Below are 20708 nucleotides of genomic sequence, written 5' to 3'. Positions count from 1 at the left end.
AATAACTTTCACGAGGCGCATCAAATAATACAATCAAAATTATATTTTGCACGATAAATTTTGAATGGCATGTAGATTAGCTCATAATAGGCCCAAAAAACTAAAGTCGCATTAAGAATATTAATATAAATAATTTTCGTCTTGGAGCCCTGAGAGGAAATCCCGGTTCCCGCTAAACATAATTCGTGATGAAGTTGCTCATAATTGTTTGGTTTTTGTGCGAGGAAAAAAGAGAAGAAAGTATTTTTGTTTTTGTTTTCACGCAAGTTTTGACAACGCGGCATAGGATTTCGTGGGAGTGCGAACAGGCATAAAATCTCTTTTAGTATCATAGTCGCGAATGGATAGATAACGCGCATTGATGTTCCATAAAACATCTGTGTAATAATTGGTTGCATATAGGCTCCACCTCTTGCGCTTTTTCAATCACATAACAGTTCGATAAAGGTAACTGATGCGAACTTTTACCATATTTGAATGTTTCAATTAGAGTTGCGTAACCCTTCATGCAACAAATGGTGCTGCTTGGGTGGCTGTTTGCAGCATTTATGTAGTCTGAGTGAAAATAACTTAAAAAATTCTTTATCATTAACTCATTTTTTAAAATTTGGCGACTTGATCCGGTCTGATTTAACACCGACCAATTTGGACTCAAAGTAGACTTAAAATTAACCTTGACTGCGCTTGAAATTAGACTTGAACATGAAATTGGGATTAAATTTGGACCATTTTAGACTTAAAATTTGCGTTTAAAGCCAAATCTGCGTTGATATTCAATTTGTAATTGTACTTAAATTTGGTATTAAAATTGAACTTGAAACTGGGCTTGAAATTAGACTTCAAATCGTAGCTGAAATCGGATTTTACATTGTACATCAGATCGGGTTGAAAATTATTCTTAAAATGAGACATGGTATCGGAATTAAAACTGGATTTGAAAACTTCTTTAAAACTGCCAATTAAAAATGAAATTAGACTTACATTGTACTTGAAATTAGACTTGAAATAGGCATGAAATCAAGTTTGAATGTAGACTAATTTATACTTGAAGCTTCGCTTCAAATCGAAATCATATTTAAAATTAGATTTAAAATTGCGCTTGAAATTAGTCATGATGTGGAAGAACCTGACAATAAACCAACGTAAAGTCACTTAACAGGTTAAGTTAATTGATTAAATTTAAATACGTCCTAAACCAAGTACATGCTGGCCAGCGAAACCGAGGCCGACTGACGCCGCTTGGGCAGTAGTATAATGATCGACGGCGATTGACGTAGTTGACGAATTTGCCTACCTTGGCTCACTGGTAACGGCAGACAATGATACAAGCCGTGAGATTCGGATGCGTATTATCAGTGAAAGAAGTGCTTACTATGAGCTTCACAAGCAATTGCGGTCAAGCAGACTAAGCACCTATACAAGGCGCTCATTAGACCGGTTGTTCTCTACGGGAATGAAACACGGACAGTGCTCGAGGAGGACCTGCGAGTGCTCGGAGTTTTCGAAAGACGAGTGCTAAGAACGATCTTTGGCGGCGCACAGGAGAACGGAGTATAGAGGCCGATGATGAACCATGAACTGGCACAGCTCTATGGCGAACCCATCATCCAAAAGGTGGCTAAAGCTGCACGGATACGACGGGAAGGACATGTTGCAAGAATACCAGACAACAACCCTGTAAAGATAGTGTTTGCCTCGAATCCAGTAGAAATAAGACGACGACGGGCACAGCAAGCAAGATGGTTAGACGAGGTGGAGTAAGATCTTGCGGAGAGTACTCGGTGTCCAAGGAATTGGAGAGCGGTAACCCATAACCGAATAAATTTGAGAAATTTTGTTCAACAGGCTTTGCCTTAAGAAAAAAGTTAGCTACTTCAGTTAGTAAGTAAAATCATTTAGCATCGAATGGCGTGATTCGAGCCCATCACCACACGCTTGTCAAGGCAGACTCGGTAACGTTACTACACGGCTACACGGTCCACCTGGATTTTGGATAAATTTTCAGCTATTGCAGTAAAATTATGTAATGCAAAATTTACAAAATAGTGAACCAAGCAACTATTATAAATCGGTTTTACTTACTTTGTGTTACGTTAATAGTGACGGTGCGTTATCGATCCTACGCCGAATAAATTAAGGTTCTCCAGTTAGTGCTATCGATCAGCGGCCATCGCTCTTCAAACCCTCGACAGCGCACATCTTCCTGGTACGCTGCTCTGCTGCTTTCGTCGGGCATTCTGGTCACGTGTTGAGCGCATCACAACTTGCCGCATTGTACTACCTTCACTAAATCAGCATACGTGTACCTACACAGTTCATTTGCGCTTGACTTCGTTTTACCTTTTGCCGCCTAGTCGACTCGTCGATCAACTTCCTTCAACGTCCATGATTCATGTCTGTATAGGACCACTGGGGCAATTGGTGAAATTTTTATGTATAATGTCCATCTCATTTCTAGTTGGACCTCCTAAAAGTGAGAAAAATATATGAAATATATTGCGTGAAGCTGTTTTGGCGCGTGAATTGCCTGATGAATAAAGAAGATAAACAGAATTTAATGTAAAAGCGTGTTTTTATTAGCTTTCCGTATTTGTGAAACAATGAGTTTTTTAATTAGTAAATAATAAACTACTAGCCCATTTAACTGTTTGAGAAGAGCAATTATCGTGATTCGGCAATGCAACTCTTGAAGGCTATTTGCCACTAATAAATTAAAGAATAAATTAATATTTGATTACGATTGGTTTGCGATATAAAAACGAATCAATCGAATCATGAATCAAAACGAAGCACCAGGTGAAATTAATCATAATCTAAAGTAATCGAATTTAGTTTTACGAAAAACACCAATTGACAGCTTTATTGGGTAACTAGCTGACCCGACAAACTTCGTATTGCCACAAAGTGTGTTGTGCATAAATCGTGAATCTCGGATGACCTTTGTCACAATCTTGAGTTTTGCAAGTTTGTGGGGAGTTCATGGGTGTTTTAATATACAAATTTTCCTCACAGTAAAGTACAAAACAACTCCCCCCATTGCTTAACCTGATAAAATAAAGCAGATAGCGTTTAAATATTCGCCAAATACCATTTTGCGGAACACCAATTCTCGGTTGACCATAACGCGGAATATAGAATTTTGCAGAATACCATTTCGCGAAAAACCTTATGCGAGATGTACCATTTCACGGAAAATCTTTTCGTAGAAAGTACCATTTCGCAGGGATGACCCAACTGAAGGAAAGTAAGAGAGGTCAGTAGATCTAGGAAAATAAATAAACCTAGATAGAGGTGATCTCAACGGGGGCTGCCCCCCCGCAGTGACCGGCGCTTCCGATGGCAGGTCACCGACAACACTCGCGGCCTGTGGCCGTCTCGCGCTGAATTATCTAATGTTACTATTGATAATTTTTGATGGTCTTGTTATTGACTAATGTTTTATGAAAGAGTCTAAAATTTCTCGAGTTCGATTAGTTTTTGAGTTACGCAAAAATTTCTGTTTTATTTGTATGATAGTCCTTATCCCCCTACCACAGGGGTGAGGGGTCTCAAACCTTCATTAAAAAATTCCTGCCTCCAAAGCCCCGCACATGCCAAATTTGGTTCCATTTGATTAATTAGTTCTCGAGTTATGAGGAAATTTGTATTTCATTTGTATAGGAGCCCCCCTTCCTAAAGTGGGAAGGGTTCTCAATTCACCATAGAAAAAAAAATTGCCTACTAAAACACCCACATGCTAAATTTGGTTCCATTTGCTTGATTAGTTCTCGAGTTATAAGGAAATTCCTATTTCATTTGTATGGAAGCCCCCCCTCCTAAAAAGCTAACGGGTCCTAATTCACCATAGAAAAAATGTCTGCCTCCTGAAAGGCCCACATAACAAATTTGCTTCTAGTTGCTTGATTAGTTCTCGAGATAACAGGAAATTTGTATTTCATGTGTATGGAAGCCCCCCTCTTAAAGGGGAGAGGGGTCTTTATTCCCCTCCTAAATAGGGGAGGGGTCTCAATTCACCATAGAAAAAAAAATTGTCTACAAAAACACCCACATGCTATTTTTGGTTCCATTTGCTTGATTAGTTCTCGAGTTATAAGGAAATTCCTATTTCATTTGTATGGGAGCCCCCCCCCCCCCCTCCCAAAAAGGTAAGGGGTCCTAATTCACCATAGAAAAAATTTCTGCCCCTTGAAAGCCCCACATAGCAGATTTGCTTCTAGTTGCTTGATTAGTTCTCGAGATAACAGGAAATTTGTATTTCATTTGTATGGAAGCCCCCCCCACTCTTAAAGGGGAGAAGGGTCATAATTCCCTTCCTAAAGAGCGGAGGGTTCTCAATTCACCATAGAAAAAATTCTTGCCTCCGAACATACATTCCTGCCTCCACATGCCAAACATACATGCCTCCACATGCCAAATTTGGTTTCATTTGCTTGATTATTTCTCGAGTTATGCAGTAATTTGTGTTTCATTTGTATGGAAGCCTCCCCTCTTAGTGAGGTCTCTAACTATCATATGAACCTTCTCCGGCCCTAAAAACACCTACATGCAAATTTTCACGCCGATCGGTCCATTTTCGATTCTATAAGGAACATACCGACAGACAGACAGACAGAAATCCATTTTTATAGGTTTAGATAGATTAGCCAAATTTGTTTCACGTCATGTGCCTCCGGAAATACATTTTTTTACAAACGGCTTTCGTGGGGACGTTGTTTGGGGTGTAGGGTAATGTCGTTAGCGTAGGGTCACTGTTATGGTCGAGCCACCACGATTTTTTCAGTTTTAGTAACTTGTGATATCTATGTATGTTCTAGCATTGCAAAACTACTTACTGTGGCAACTAACTTTTCACAATATTGTGAGTTTCAATTGTGTATTCAAAACACGCATACTGAATTCAGTGATTGAATCTTCCAAACACAAGTTTTTTAGGCGCAGTGAACTTTTCTTCAAGAAATGATTGATGAAATGCAATTATCGAGATAAATATTGAAAACGTATTAAGTGTGTTGTGCTCCATCCGCAGACTATAGAAAAATCCCCTCCAGTAAGCAGGGTTGCCACATGCACAGATTATTCTGTGTTTAACAGATATTTGAAAGAAATCGCCTGTACAGAATCTGTATACATAGAATATAGATTTTCGCCAAATTACACAGATTAAACAGATTTTTGAGCTTTTATATGAGAGTGAAAGAGACGGAAATAGTCAGCAAAATGACTCTCTATCTCTTTCACTCTCATTGTTTTGCATTGGACAGATTTTTGCACAGATATTTTTCCTCGCCGTTCAGATTGTCAGATTTTTCCAACAAAAAACACAGAATTATATGTGGCATCCCTGCCAGTAAGGTGTTTGGGTAGGGTAAGGCGAAATACTGCAAAAACGCTTATTGTACAGGTCGGGCCCCTTGTGTAGTCATAGTTGGGCCACCATAATTTTAAGCGCAGAAGCGCAATAATCGCTAAAGAACGTCGGTCACGTGAAATGTGATGAAATAAAGCAAAATTACTACAATAAAAACAACAATTGTTTTTTTCATTGTAGTTCATAGTAGGGTCGTTTGGGGTGATTTGGACACCTGGGGTAAAATGGACAGGTGCTTTATCTCGGAAAGTAGCAGTTTCTCTGCATTCACATTATTCTCAACTTCTTCCTTATCTTCTTACACCATTATTAACGCAAAAAATTGGGCTTAACTTTGACAGGTGTTGCCAAATGTAAATGTAAACAAAACAACTGCCTAAAACGACACCAAATGTAATTTTGATGCTCTAGATTTTAAGGTTTTTCCAGTGATTTAACAAACTTTTCAAATTATTGTGCAGTGCAGTTCTGTTTGGCTGCATAAGAGAAACTGTTTGATAGAAAATTATAGTTAGATTGTATAAAAGAAATCCAATTTTTTAAACTCATATTGTTGTATGCTGTGTGGGGTGAAATGGACAGTTTTTTTGGGGTGAAATGGTCCAGTTGATTTTAAACCATTTCTTCGGTCTCATTAACTCTAGATACCGTAAAAGTACAAAAGAGATGTGCATGTGATGTTACAACAAGAATCCACCGAAAAGATCATTATAGACAATCAAGAATGGGTTTTGAGTATTTGATAGTATTTGCAATTTCGCCAATCGCCAAAGGGAACATTCACAACAAAAGTCAGGGATTTTAATAATCGGGCTTCGATGTGTTTGAGAACTGACTGAACGAAATATTTCTCTGGGCATTTTCACTCATACTCAGATTCATATTGAAATTTTTGATTTTTAAGGCACTCGGGGCTAAGCCTTGAATGTCTATGGTTGTGCAAAATGCAATGTCACATTCATTTTGTTATCGTAACTATTTTATCCCAATCGATATGTCGAACTGTCATTATATCTTCAGCTTTAGGTTTGACCACCTCTCTGAGCCACCAGGAACTAATGCAGGAGCACTTGCATGTGACAAATGGCGAATAAGACTTTAAATAAGATCTAGATTCTTCGAAGTAAGGTTTTGTTTACTTGCGAAAAAACTAAAGTGATATTGGTATAACTTATGAACTAGCTCTTCCACTCAGATAGACGGAATTGAGTGCGAAACACTACTACTAGATAATATGTGTTCCTAAGTTATCTGCTATGAGCCTCAGTATGTTATTTCGTTAAAAACAACCGTTTTTTTACACATTGTCCATTTCACCCCAGTGGGTGTCCATATCACCCCAAACAAAATTTTGATGCCAAAAAATCATTATTTTTATTTTAACCTATTTTAGCAAAACTAAGCTAGATACAATTGTTAAACTCCGCTGGTAAAGAGAAAACAAGTAAATCTCAGTATACGATTCAACTTTTTTGAGTTTTGATGCATAGATTTTGGGATAATAGATGATTTGCTTAGGGTGTCCAAATTCCCCCAAATTACCCTACACTTCGAAAAAGGCGATTGTGGTAATATTAATTTTACAACATCGTCAACATATTGCAATAATTAATTAAAAATAGGGTATTTGTATTTATATGAGTCGCTTTCCACGGAATTCACACTTTTCATGTCTCTATATAGAATTTCAATACGTATGGCTTGGATTTTCAACGATTGCCCAATCTGTACAGCATGACCCGACTATGACAACATTTTTTGTCTTTACGTAAATGCCTATAACTTTATTATTTTTCAGCAATCAGATATGCTAGAAATGTATCTCATTCTTAGACCTTTACAACGATGTATTTGGATATCCAAAATTCTTTTCGAAACGGAAGTTATGGACGAATGCCAAAAGGTGGCCCAACCACGACAACATTCCCCTATACTATCATGTGATATTATGATCTCAATTTTCGAAAAAATGGCATATTGGCCTATTTTTCATTTACGGGGAGAGTAAGGGAATGCGTGCACAATAACCAAAAAACAATGTTACGAGTCCTTTTGTTCCCCTGACATTGAAGGCACTTTGTAATTCATGAATACTTTGCAGAGCATAGTTCATTTTTCTTAACTATACATATACTTCAGGCATTAAAAATAATGTGTTTAAGAGATTAAAAAATTATAGAAAAGAAATATGCGAATCTGATCAACAGTTATTCAATGTAAAGAATTTTAGACAAAAAGGCACTTACCGACAGAACATTTAAAAGAATTTGAGTCAATACTAAACATAGTGAGTGTAGACTTTAAGAGGGAAGAGAGGAATAAATTTGAATTTGAATTTGATTTGATTTTAAACTCATCAAAACTAAAGTGTACCAAGTAGATAAGGCAATGCAATGCATTTTAGAGTTCAAGGGACTTGCTGCGAAATTTTAGCAAAATTTACAACACTTCACTAACGTAATCCGCAAAAAAGATCTCTCTCGCACAGAGCTCTTATCACCAAAGGGAACAATGTCATACAAAGCGCGTTAGAGCGGCTATCAGGTACTGTACTATATTACCCACACTAAGCCACGGCAGTCCATTGTGCTGCATCAGTATCAGTTAGAACTGGATGTTTAGTGCGGTCGCATCTTTCTGCTTAACTAGGTGTACATAGAAGAGCCAAAAAAGTACACTTGAAGTTCAAATTTAAGAAATACCGTCAAATATGTAGTGTAGTTTTTTCCTTGCGATAACAGAATTATCTCAAGCTTTATAATACAGGATATTTTAAATAACTCAAAATTTCGCGAGTGGAAAAGTTAATGGAAGATTCGTTTTGTGCGTAAAACTTTTACATGACGAGAATGAAACGCCCAAATCGAGTGTAATTAGTTCATTCGCGGATACTGTCAAACTGGATAGAAGACAAGCCCAAAGCCCCAAACTAATGCTCCTAGCGAGCTTGGAAAAGCAGCCGGTAGGTATAAATAAACTGAACCCTAAACTAGTGATAAAAGCCAATAATACAACCATAGGTAGTCCAAGTGTAAAACACATCAAGATGGGGCAGAGATTGTATGCAGTAAGCTCTATGAGAGAGTTGAAAAGCTGAGTGATAAGATGTACGGGCGAATCATGTGAAGTGGAACAATCTGAAGATCTAAACCACCCAAGCCTATCGTGAAAATGTTGGACATGACTGCCTGAGTGAGATAATAAACAGCCATTTTTTATGCGATATGATATGAACCATTTTAAATTGTGAAGGTGTGCGGCAACTCTTTAGTTATTCAAAGTGTTCAATTGTTCCAAAAGAAACAGTTCCAGAAAGTGCCAATGATTATCTTAGTCTTCAATAACCATGCTTTTCATAAAAAGTTTGAAACACCTTTGGTTTCAAGTAAAGAATCTGAATAAAGAAGTGACAGGTAACTCATTTTCAGTTCGTCGAAACCAAGTGCGCATGAATCTCGATGAAACCTTCTGAATCTTTTGCTCGAAAACTTGCGGAGTATCAGTCGATGAACGCGGTAGAAAATAATGACTGCAAGCAAACGGCAACAAATATCATCGTATCATCACGAAATCGATCGGTGCTGCCTAACGAAAACACCAGGCAATCAAATTTGTATCATACAGTTCATAAAATCGCCTAAATGTTGAACTCGAAAAAATATTGTTCGAACTTTTCATAGCAACTTTGAACAGAGTCACGCACAACAATCATCGTTGAGCAAATCAGGTTTAATGATGACAGGAGGCCGCGAGTGACTGAGCTCCAGTGTCTTTTCTTTAGTCAGATTCTTTAGTTTCAAGGTGGCCGGTGTTCATGACCGAATGAAAACTAACAGTAAACGGCCATTGGCCACTGCCGATAAGTCACGCCTGCTTTTTATCATTATTTGCCTTCTACCTATTTCGAGCGAGACGAACAGTAGAGAAGAAGCAACAGCGATGGCGCATCCAATCATTCTTTCTGTGTCTGTTGTTCGCCACTGCTGTCGTGATAAACTGTGTATGTTGATCGCGTTTGTGTTAGTTCGTCGTGTTTAGCAACCAGTGCAGTAGGTTTAGTGGGAAAACTTAGAAAACAATTTTTTTTATGAAAATGTAAGCAATTTTTTCCAGACATTCTGAAAAAAGTCAGTTGGAAAAGTTATTCACAAAATTTTTACGACAGTGAAAACCTCAAAAAAATCGGAGCACTATGAAAATTTTTAAAATCTTTTGGTCACCAATTTATAATCTTTTAGTAACAAAAGTTTTACGATAGCATTTTCTGTTATTCTAGAATTATTATCAATTTCCCATCCGTTCGTACGCGATGAATTATAATCGTCGCGGGCGAAACCGTCGTTAGAATTATCGCGGAGGCAAATATCGTTTATTTTGTCAAGTAAATCAATAGCTCACGTGCTAGACAAGCAAAATATGTACTTATAACTTACATACAACCAAGCAGATTCTTACTGCGACGATTTAAAGCTATCAAAAAAGTGAGCAGCGTGTTTTGTTAACAAAGAAACGGACAATATGAAGTTCGGTGGAAGAGATACAACATTAGGCGACCTGATGTCACCCTGTGAACTGCTAAAGCACAGTGGTCTAAAAGCAAAAATTGAGTGGAAAAACTTGGTTTTAGGTTTATGGAACCTTTGGAAGAATTTCTTGAAATTAAAAGCTCTATCTAAAGAAACTGACTAAAGAAAAGACATTGGAGCTCAGTCACTCGCGGCCTCCTGTCATCATTAATCCTGATTTGCTCAACGATGATTGTTGTGCGTGACTCTGTTCAAAGTTGCTAGGAAAAGTTCGAACAATATTTTTTCGAGTTCAACATTTAGCCGATTTTATGAACTGTATGATACAAATTTGATTGCCTGGTGTTTTCGTTAGGCAGCACCGATCGATTTCGTGATGATACGATGATATTTGTTGCCGTTTGCTTGCAGTCATTATTTTCTACCGCGTTTATCGACTGATACTCCGCAAGTTTTCGAGCAAAAGATTCAGAAGGTTTCATCGAGATTCATGCGCACTTGGTTTCGACGAACTGAAAATGAGTTACCTGTCACTTCTTTATTCAGATTCTTTAGCCTGGTGTTTTCGTTAGGCAGCACGGATCGGTTTCGTAATGATACGATGATATTTGTTGCTGTTTGCTTGCAGTCAATATTTTCTCCCGCGTTGATCGACTGATACTCCACAAGTTTTCGAGCAAAGATTCAGAAGGTTTCATCGAGATTCATGCGCACTTGGTTTCGACGAACTGAAAATGAGCTCCAGTGTCATTTCTTTAGTCAGATTCTTTAGCTCTATCGTTTGATGGTGTTCGATTTTTGATTAATCCCCCTAAAATTCAAATAAAAATTTAATTTTTCTTCGGTTTCAATTTAGCATCATGATGTGTTCTGTAAAGTGTTAGAGCATATCATTATAAGAAATTTCGCTGAAGACACTAACCAAGTGAAGATAGAAAAATCCTGTTTCTTATAAATCAATCATTAAAATCAGTTTTTTCATTTTAGCTGTTTTTGTAGTTGTATGACTTTTTCATGTTCTACAAAGTTGTACAAATAATAAAAATACACAACTTTGCTGAATGCAGTATACCCCTATCTTTACTGGTTCAGGCACTGCAGAGCTTTTAAAGTCAAAAATACCCCAATTTTGACTCCTAATAACTCGACTATGCGCAGACGGCGGTAAATTAAACAAACTTGTAAACTAGATTATAAGAGCTACTAAATCCAGAAGGTTTCATTAGTATCCCCCAATAAATGACCAACTAGTAGTAATTAAAATAACGAATTTCGATCGATTATTACGGTTTTCAACATTCTCTTTTCATGGTAATATTATTTTGAATACTTTCCGGCGTCCCCGGGCATCCTATATCCGCTAAATCGAACACACTCAATGTTCAATATTTAATTTTTGAACGAATTCTGATGTTCACAATGAGGTTTTGTCGTGATAAAATTCAAAGCTGATGCGTGCATTATCGGCGAGGTAGGCGAATAGTGTATTTTCATGAGGGATGTTCATCGATTCAAATGATCACTTTTTCGCGAATTCTCCAACCACTGATACTTATAGAAGGAACGTAAGTATATTCTAATACAGACTGCTCATACCTGGGATTCTTACGGAATTTCGGTCAAGCCCAAGAACGGAATTTCTGCCTATACTGATGACTACCAAAACGACCAACATGCGAACTTCACTGTGCTATGACATAAACTGAATACTAATGACCGTGTGGAGAAATCTAAAGAATCTGACTAAAGAAAAGACATTGGAGCTCAGTCACTCGCGGCCTCCTGTCATCATTAAATCTGATTTGCTCAACGATGATTGTTGTGCGTGACTCTGTTCAAAGTTGCTAGGAAAAGTTCGAACAATATTTTTTCGAGTTCAACATTTAGGCGATTTTATGAACTGTACGATACAAATTTGATTGCCTGGTGTTTTCGTTAGGCAGCACGGATCGATTTCGTGATGATACGATGATATTTGTTGCCGTTTGCTTGCAGTCATTATTTTCAGTCGCCCCAGGTAACCAATAAGCATTAGTATAAGCAGTAAATCAATCGTTTATTAGCATCCCTGGCGTTTTATACTGCAGGTTGCTGTTTATCAGCCTTTTGACTGCATAACCATTGTAAATTGGTATCCACAATTCTATTTAAATTCTCCTTGTCGGTAACTAGCTGCAAATAAGCATTGTCAGCACTATAAGAGGGCTAGCAGTAAAGTAGCCGCATATTTTTCCAAAATAGCATTTAAGAAGCATTTAAGGCAACTTAAATGCTTATTGGCTTGCATTTAAATTGCATTGGAAATGCTTATTGGTTACCTGGGGCATTCATCGACTGATACTCCGCAAGTTTTCGAGCAAAGATTCAGAAGGTTTCATCGAGATTCGTGCGCACTTGGTTTCTACTAAAGAATCTGAATAAAGAAGTGACAGGTAACTCATTTTCAGTTCGTCGAAACCAAGTGCGCATGAATCTCGATGAAACCTTCTGAATCTTTTGCTCGAAAACTTGCGGAGTATCAGTCGATGAACGCGGTAGAAAATAATGACTGCAAGCAAACGGCAACAAATATCATCGTATCATCACGAAATCGATCGGTGCTGCCTAACGAAAACACCAGGCAATCAAATTTGTATCATACAGTTCATAAAATCGCCTAAATGTTGAACTCGAAAAAATATTGTTCGAACTTTTCATAGCAACTTTGAACAGAGTCACGCACAACAATCATCGTTGAGCAAATCAGGTTTAATGATGACAGGAGGCCGCGAGTGACTGAGCTCCAGTGTCTTTTCTTTAGTCAGATTCTTTAGTTTCTACGAACCGAAAATGAGTTACCTGTCACTTCTTTAGTCAGATTCTTTAAGCTGGGCTGCTCATCTTGTTTTGGTGGTGCAGTAATGCTGATGTCTCGCCACGGATAAATTATTTTATTTTGCGATACGTGGCGTTTGAATACTTGACCAGCGTCATTAGTTAACGTAAGGTTACCATTTTTTTCTTCGGTAACCGTGAAATGCGTAGGACCAAACCTCGTTTCCCCCTTTGCTCGTGATAAGCGCTCGATAATGACTTCATCGCCGAGTTTAATTCTGCATGACCGGGCATCCCGTCGCGCATCCTCATACTTTTTCGACGATAGTTTTGCTGCTCGATCTCGCTGTTCCAATAGTTCATCATCAACATTGCTACCCTCGTAGCGTAGTAGTGGGAGACCACGTTCAATTTTGCGGCCTGTAAGGACCTCTTCCGGTGCCACTTTTGTTACTCGATGGGTGGCTGCGTTGTGAGCTTCTACCACAGACTAACAGACGTAACACTTCGAACAAATTTTCTAACAAAATATCGTTTCATTGACACCTCTAAGACTTGGAAAAACACTAGAATCACCTGGTGCAGCCTTCGCGCTACGCAGAGTAGGTTGCTATAAATTTAGCAATGCTATAAATTTACTTGTATAATATCTGACATTAGCGCCAGCGCAGGCGAGCGGCGTTCTCGCGCAGTGACTGTTGTTTGAGTCTTGACTTAAGCGAAAATTTGAAATGAACGTTTTTATTGACGTTGGAATGAGGCTTCAGTGTTACGTCTGTCAGTCTGTGCTTCTACCGTTGCTCGAAGTTCTTCACCAAACTTTGTCTTATTTGTAGATGCTGTAGACATCGCTTTATTGATAACCTTCATATAGTTCTCGACGAGCCCATTCTGCTGAGGGAATAGCGGTGTAGAATAAATGGCGTTTATCCTTCGTTCAGAGCAATAAGTTTTGTATTCAATTCCATTAAACGGAGGACCGTTATCGGTTTTAATATTTGCAGGAAAGCCTTCCCTTTCGAAGACCATTTTTAGTACGGTCTTTGTATGATGGAAGCTTGTAGATTTCACTGGTTTGGCAATCAAATACCGACATCGGTAGTCTACGATAGCGAGGATAGATATTCCACCGAACTGAATATATGGACCGTTGAAGTCTAACGCGATAGTTTCCCAGACGACTTGGGGCGAAAGTACGTTGCATAGGAGTGGTTTTCTCTGGCCGGCCGTTTACAGCACAGGTTTTGCAAGCTTGTACCCATTTTTCATATCCGTGGCCATGCCGGGCCGCCAGACTCGTTGCCGCAAAATGGATTTCATTTTGGCCTCCGATGGATGACCTTCATGTGCTACCTTCAAAGCTTTCTTGCGCAGCTGCTCGGGAATAACTATGCAACCGGTTTTTATAACGATGCCATCACGAGTAGTCAAGTTGTTTTCAAGTTTTTAATATGCCCGTAGATGCCCGGAGAATGGCTCTCGCATTCTTCAGTCTTCAACGATTGTATTATTGATCGCAGAACCTCATCCGTGGCAGTAGCTTCCGTTATCTCCGCAGTGGTCAAAAACCCAACCGCATTGGCTTCTAGTGAAGCTATCTCCCAAGGGCTGATATCTTCATTAAGAGGATAATCATTTCCATCGTACAGCCTTGATGAAGCATCTGTGATATAGTCTCGTCCGCGAATATACTGGACGTCATAATCATACGGGCTAAGTCGAAAAGCCCAACCATCGGCACGGGTGAGAGCTCGTTTTGAATCTTCCCTTGAACGGTTAAGAATAAATGATACTCCTTAAGCATCCGTGCAAAGCGTGAAATGCCTACCCATCAGAAAATAGGAAAAATGTTCCACTGCCCACACGGCCGCCAATGCCTCGCGTTGATTCTGTGGATATTTCCTTTCGATCACTGTAAGAGCTTTAGAGGCGAATGAAATGATCCTGCGAGTTTTCTCCTTGTCCTTTTGTACAAGTACAGCACCTAGTGCTACTGGTGAGGCGTCTGTGAATAGTATTGTCGCAGACTAACAGACGTAACACTTCGAACAAACTTTCTAACAAACCATCGTTTCAATGACACCTCTAAGACTTGGAAAAACACTAGAATCACCTGGTGCAGCCTTCGCGCTACGCAAAGCACCTTGCTATAAATTTAGCAATTCTATAAATTTACTTATACATTATCTGACAACAGCGCCAGTGCAAGCGAGCGGCGTTCTCACGCAGGGACTGTGGTTTGAGTCTTGGCTTAAGTGAACATTTGAAATGATCGTTTTTATTGGCGATGGAATGAGGCTTCAGTGTTACGTCTGTTAGTCTGTGGTATTGTCTTATCAGTTTCGGAAAAGAAGCCTTGCGATATGGTGCTTTGTATAATACGTTCTTTGACTAACTGGAAGGCTTTCTATTGTTCAGGCCCCCAGCTCCACGGAGTTGTTGCAGTCAATAGAGGGCTAGTCGGCAAACTTTTTTAAATGAGGGCTAACAAAAGATGCGAGCTCCAAAAAACTTCTAAGTTCTGAAATAGTTACTGGCTCACGAAAACACTGAATACTCCTTACTTTGGATTCTTCGATGTGAAAGCCATCCTTGTCCAGTTCGTGACCAAGGAATTTAATATGAGTCTTGTCGAATTCACATTTTTTTTGTGTTGATATCTGACTATTTGCTCTCAATATCCGTAATACTTGCGCCACTGTTGCTCGGAGTTGTGTTAAACTTGCTGCGTATACCAAAATATCATCGATGTAAACAACCACATTCTCAACGCGCTCCAAGATTCTAACCATCTCGCGCTGGAATATCTCTGGCGCACAGTTGACGCCAAACATTAACCTGGTAAAACGGAACATACCCGTTTCCGTCAAGAAGGTTGTTAGATAACGAGATTCGTTACACAGTTCAAGGTGCTAACAGGCATCACTTAAGTCAAATTTTCGAAAAATAACACGCGCCATGGAGTTTTACTTTCATTTCGTCAAGCAGTGGTAGGCGATAGTATTCCCGATTAATCGCCTTATTTGGTCCCCGCATACGCATATTAACTACTAATCGGAAATCGTCCTTTCTTTTGGCCACCGCAGACATGCCGCTAATCCACTCCGGTGCCTTCGTCACTCGCTCTATAATACCACGGGCTTCCATCTCTCGCAGTCTATTACGTGCTCCCCCCCTAAAGGCCGCCGGACCATTATAATAAGCATTTTTAACTGGGGTTACACTCTTATCGACGCTGAACTTTATTTTGATTCCTGGCACTTTGGGAAAAGCTTCTACAGCACTAGGCCTCTCGCAACTGTTGATCGTGATTCCTACATGCAACAAATTCAAATCGCTCGTTGTTGATCGACTAAGTAACGAACGTTTCCCTTCACTGGCGACGTAAAATACTGCTTCAACGGAAGGTTTAGATGTTCCAGAAACAACGATTTCAGCTCTAAACGCAGCATTAATAGTTATCGGTTTTTGAACCATACGCCTGTAAGCCATTGCTTGCAGATGGTTGAACCGGCTGAAGCTTTTCAAAAAATCATCTGGCATCCCTGGCAACACCCTCCAGTCGTTACCTCCGATGATATTTACATCTGCCCCTGAGTCAATTAAGAACGTGATTGGACTTGATAATCCCACACTACAATCAATCAATACATCGTTAAGGGACAGAGCATTTATTTGCTGATAATGTAATACATAATAACCCGAATTAATCCACCTAGCGGCGTGACCTAGCCTTTCTACTGCCACAATAATCATTATTTAATTTCTCAGGAACATCTATAATTAACTTGACTATATTTTTAAATATCCGTTCCGTATTCCTCAAAATCCTTATTTGCCAGTAAAATTCACAACGTATTGCGTAGAATAATTATATTTTCTTTCCTTTCCTTGTAAGCGTCATTTATGTTATTTGCTGAACACCTTATTTAGTTTTATAATCGGTCGGCCTTAACTTTCGGGTTTCAGAGCCACATACGAAACTTGTTTTGAACTGACAATATGAAATATGTGTTCATAGCAGATTTTTTGATATTTTTTTGAGTGGTTTTAACCCAAAGGGTAGATTTTTTTGATATTTTGATATTAATACCATGCGTTCAAAAGTTAGCATCTTTGAAAATCAAGAGTTCAGAAAAATTATTATTATACTTCGCTATGCTTGGCTTCAATTTTGCAATATATCTGAATTAGAAAAAATAACTGAATAGAGCATTAGATATGAAAAAGAGAAATTGAACTTTTTCTTAGCTGGCGATCCTTCAGATAATTATTTTTGCATGAAAATCAAAACTTAAGCTTCTTTTGAATGTACTTTCATGTAAAGATAGTCATTAACTTGATCACATCGTTTTTACAATGTTAGAGGGTTAGGAAAACAAGATGAGGTCGAAAAATAGTGCAAAAACTGCGCCATAAACATGCTTGAGAATGAGAAATATGATCGATATGATTTCCAATGCCTGTCATTTTAGATTTATTTATTAAAACATGATACATGACATAAGACATCTGTCCTTTAAAATGTCACTAACGAAAACAAATCTTGCAAAATTTGTATGAAATTTGTATAAATTTATTTGGAAAAATCAACTCACTAGTATTTTGATCCTATACACCACTGTACTTATATACCGTCATCCGGGGATACTTGCAACACTTTTGAACTTTGACTTGGTATAACTTTCGAAGTGTACCGTTTAAATCCAAGTGTAAGTAGTCAAAACTTGTATAGTGGTCAGTACTTTTGATTTATCATTATGAGAAAAATTATCAACCAAATGAGCCTGTAGAATGAACCGAAAATAAGGGTGTTGCAAGTTACCCAGTGAACGGGGTTACTTGCAACACTTTTCTGATTTTGCGTTTCTTATGATTTTAAATTTGATTTCAAACCGCGAATGAGCATTTTAAGATATTTTAAGTATATTTCTAGTAAAACAAGTGATACTGGAGGCATGTTTTGTTTCCCAATTTTGTCTATCACTTTTTTAAAGATATTCGGTGAAAATTCAACATGTCGGCGAACTTCAATTTGCCGTTTCAAGGCACGTGAAATTTTTCACAATTTTTATTTTTCTGGAGATGGCAGTAGACAAAATAACATCGTGCAGATGCAAACATACTGTTTACATACTGTCTATTACCCTAAGTATCTATTTTACAAGTGCTGCAAGCCGCGCCATATTGGAAGTAGCAACATGAATTCATCGTCACTTCCCCAAGTTCAAAATATAAATAAAGCTCAAAGTTGCTATTTGTTAGCTTATATGATGTACTAATTGTGTACAGGAACCAAACGATAAAAAATAATTTCATGACAATGCACTGACACAACTTTGCGCATCCATTTTTCCTACTTTGAAAATGAAATTACTTTCCAGTCGTATAAAAACAAGCAAATCAATGGTATGATGGATTAAACTTAACTAAACAATAGGTAAACGTCCCTTCTTTAAAACTCCATTGACTACAAATGGTTATGTTAACAAACAAATGCGTTAGAGCTGTCAAAAGCGCGACGCGCAAAAGTGTTGCAAGTATCCCCGGATGACGGTACTTAAATTAACTGCTTTTCTCCGCTTTTTGCTTTTCTTGTACAATTGTGAGTAACAGCAAGTGAAGAAAATGACAATTGAAATCTAAAATCAAAGAAAAGAAAAAAACTTTTCGATTGAATCCCACTATTTAATATTTATTTGCGACAGATACGTAGTTCGCCTACGACGTGCAGGCTTCATCAGTGTCTTATTTCAAAGCGTATACGTATCTGTCGCGAATAAATATTAAATAGTGGAATTTAGTCGGTAAAAGTTTTTTTCTTTTCTTTTATTTCAGAGTTCGTGTTCCACTAAGAGGCTTCAAAACTTCAGACTATTGACATGTTTCTCACTTTTCTTGAATTTCATTGCAAATTGTCATCACATACACATACATACATACATACATACATACATACATACATACATACATACATACATACATACATACATACATACATACATACATACATACATCGCACACATTGAATACAATCAGAGGTGGGCACCGCTAATCAGCTAACCGCTAACATTTTAGCTAGCGAGTAGCGCGTTCGCTAAGATTTGAATGGGCTAGCGGTTTTTTAGCTTCCGATAAATATAAGTACTACTAAATAAACTATCAGCCACTAATTTTTGGAAACAATTTTCGGAAATAGAACAACTATCCAAGAATGAACTATATTTACTCGCGTCGCGAATAGCAGCGACCAGTTTTATCAATTTGCAAGAAATCGCACACTTATTTTTGCTATTATTTTCAAAAATTAGCGGCTAGTAGTTTATTTAGTGGCGCTTTACCTTATTGGAAGCTAATGAAAGCGCTAACACAATTAAAACCTAGCGAACGCACTACTCGCTGGCAAAAAAGTTAGCGGTTAGCTGATTAGCGGTGCCCACCTCTGAATACAATCAACATTTGATTGATAAGTTTTGATTTCACACGTTTCAACGGTTTAATATACGGTGCTTAAGTGTTAAACTTTGAATAACTTTTGAATGAACCGTCCGATTTTAAATAACTCGGTTTCGTTTGATAGATTTCAGCAATAATTTTCAAATAATAATAAAATGTGTGATGTTTTTCATTGAATTAATTCTTAAATGTTACAAAAATAGGTTTTAAATACTATTTTTTCACATTTCTTTATGCAACTTTCAAACTACAAGTCCAATAGACATGAAATTTGGAAGTTAAGGGTTTGTAAGGCTCCTCTTTCATATGCAATTAATTTTGTTCAAATCGGTTAAGGGATCTATGAGATAATGAAGTCCCATATTTTTCGTATTTTTATACATAACTTTTGAACTAAAAGTCCGATCAGTATGAAATTCAATAGCGACCAATGGGACACCTAGACCTTTCATTTGACACTAAGAACATTAAAATCGGTCCAGCCATCTCCGAGAAAAGTGAGTGAGATTGAAAGCGTCACATACACACACACACACATACACACACACACACACACATACATACACACACACAGAAAATGCTCAGTTTTCGAAACTGAGTCGAATGGTATATAACATTCGGCCCGCAGGACCTTCTTTCCATTTCCGGTTTTCCAAGTGATTTCTATACCTTTATACTATATATTTATATAGTAGAAAGGCAAAAACATTTGTTTATTCAACACTACTTATTTTCCATTTTTTTGCTTCAATTGTTAAGTAGGTACCTTATTGTCCTCTCTCTCTCTCTCTTCATCGATCCAACCGGAAGGGAGACTTTGGTTCGCGTCTCGTTGTACGTTGTTTACACGTCGTCGTCGACACGTTGCAATAAAATGCCCACGCCGACCGCATCCATTGCAGGTTTTGTCCAACGCTGGGCAAGCAATGCCGGTTCTGTGTGAGGGACGATTGCAACGGGAGCAGCGATTGTGACGTCCATCAGGTTGCTTGCCCGAGCTGCGGTATCGTTTTGGTTGCCTATAACCTCGGTCGTCCTCGCGTGCACGTTTTCGATCAGATCGTTGATATGTTCGTTGTTGAACTGCAGAAATATCTGGGATACTTTGTGACGCTCTTTCTGCCTCGTGAGCCGCTTCTCTCGCCGCTGACTGAACGATGAAATTAACGTCGTAATGATACCGTCTTGCATTTTCAATGAGGTCAGCATTTCGCAGTCCTTTCAGCAGTTGACCTCTAACGAAACGCTCTTGATCACTAGGGCTATAACCACGTAGTCTGACTTTTTCTTGCAGTCTAGCATGGAAAACTAGTGCGGATTCTCCCGGTGCTTGTTTCATTCCAGCGAAAGCGTCGTGTTCTGCCTCTGTATCGGTCATGGATTGTAGGTATTTCCGAACATTATTTACGAAAGTTGAATAGCAGTCGAGCTGTGTTAGGCTTGGTCGCAGTTTCGCAGCTCTCACGATACCCTGCAGCTCTTGACCCAAGCAAAGGAACAACAACTTAGATCGTTGTGCGGCGTTGACGGCGTTTCCCAACGAT

General features: G+C 38.4%; 1 protein-coding gene across 1 annotated transcript in view; it reads right to left on the bottom strand.

Moving 5' to 3' along the window:
• LOC128735579 (phospholipase A1-like) overlaps positions 1-20373 on the bottom strand; it is a 38184-nt gene extending 17811 nt beyond the window's left edge. The window contains exon 1 of the mRNA XM_053830061.1: positions 20079-20373. Within this exon, the coding sequence (XP_053686036.1) occupies positions 20079-20373 (295 nt within the window). The remainder of the gene's footprint in view (positions 1-20078) is intronic.
• Positions 20374-20708: the final 335 nt, after the last annotated feature.

Source organism: Sabethes cyaneus, chromosome 2, assembly GCF_943734655.1.
Source record: "Sabethes cyaneus chromosome 2, idSabCyanKW18_F2, whole genome shotgun sequence".
Lineage (NCBI taxonomy): Eukaryota > Metazoa > Arthropoda > Insecta > Diptera > Culicidae > Sabethes > Sabethes cyaneus.
The sequence above is the reverse complement of the archived record's forward strand: the minus strand, read 5'-3'. Positions and strand labels throughout refer to the sequence as shown.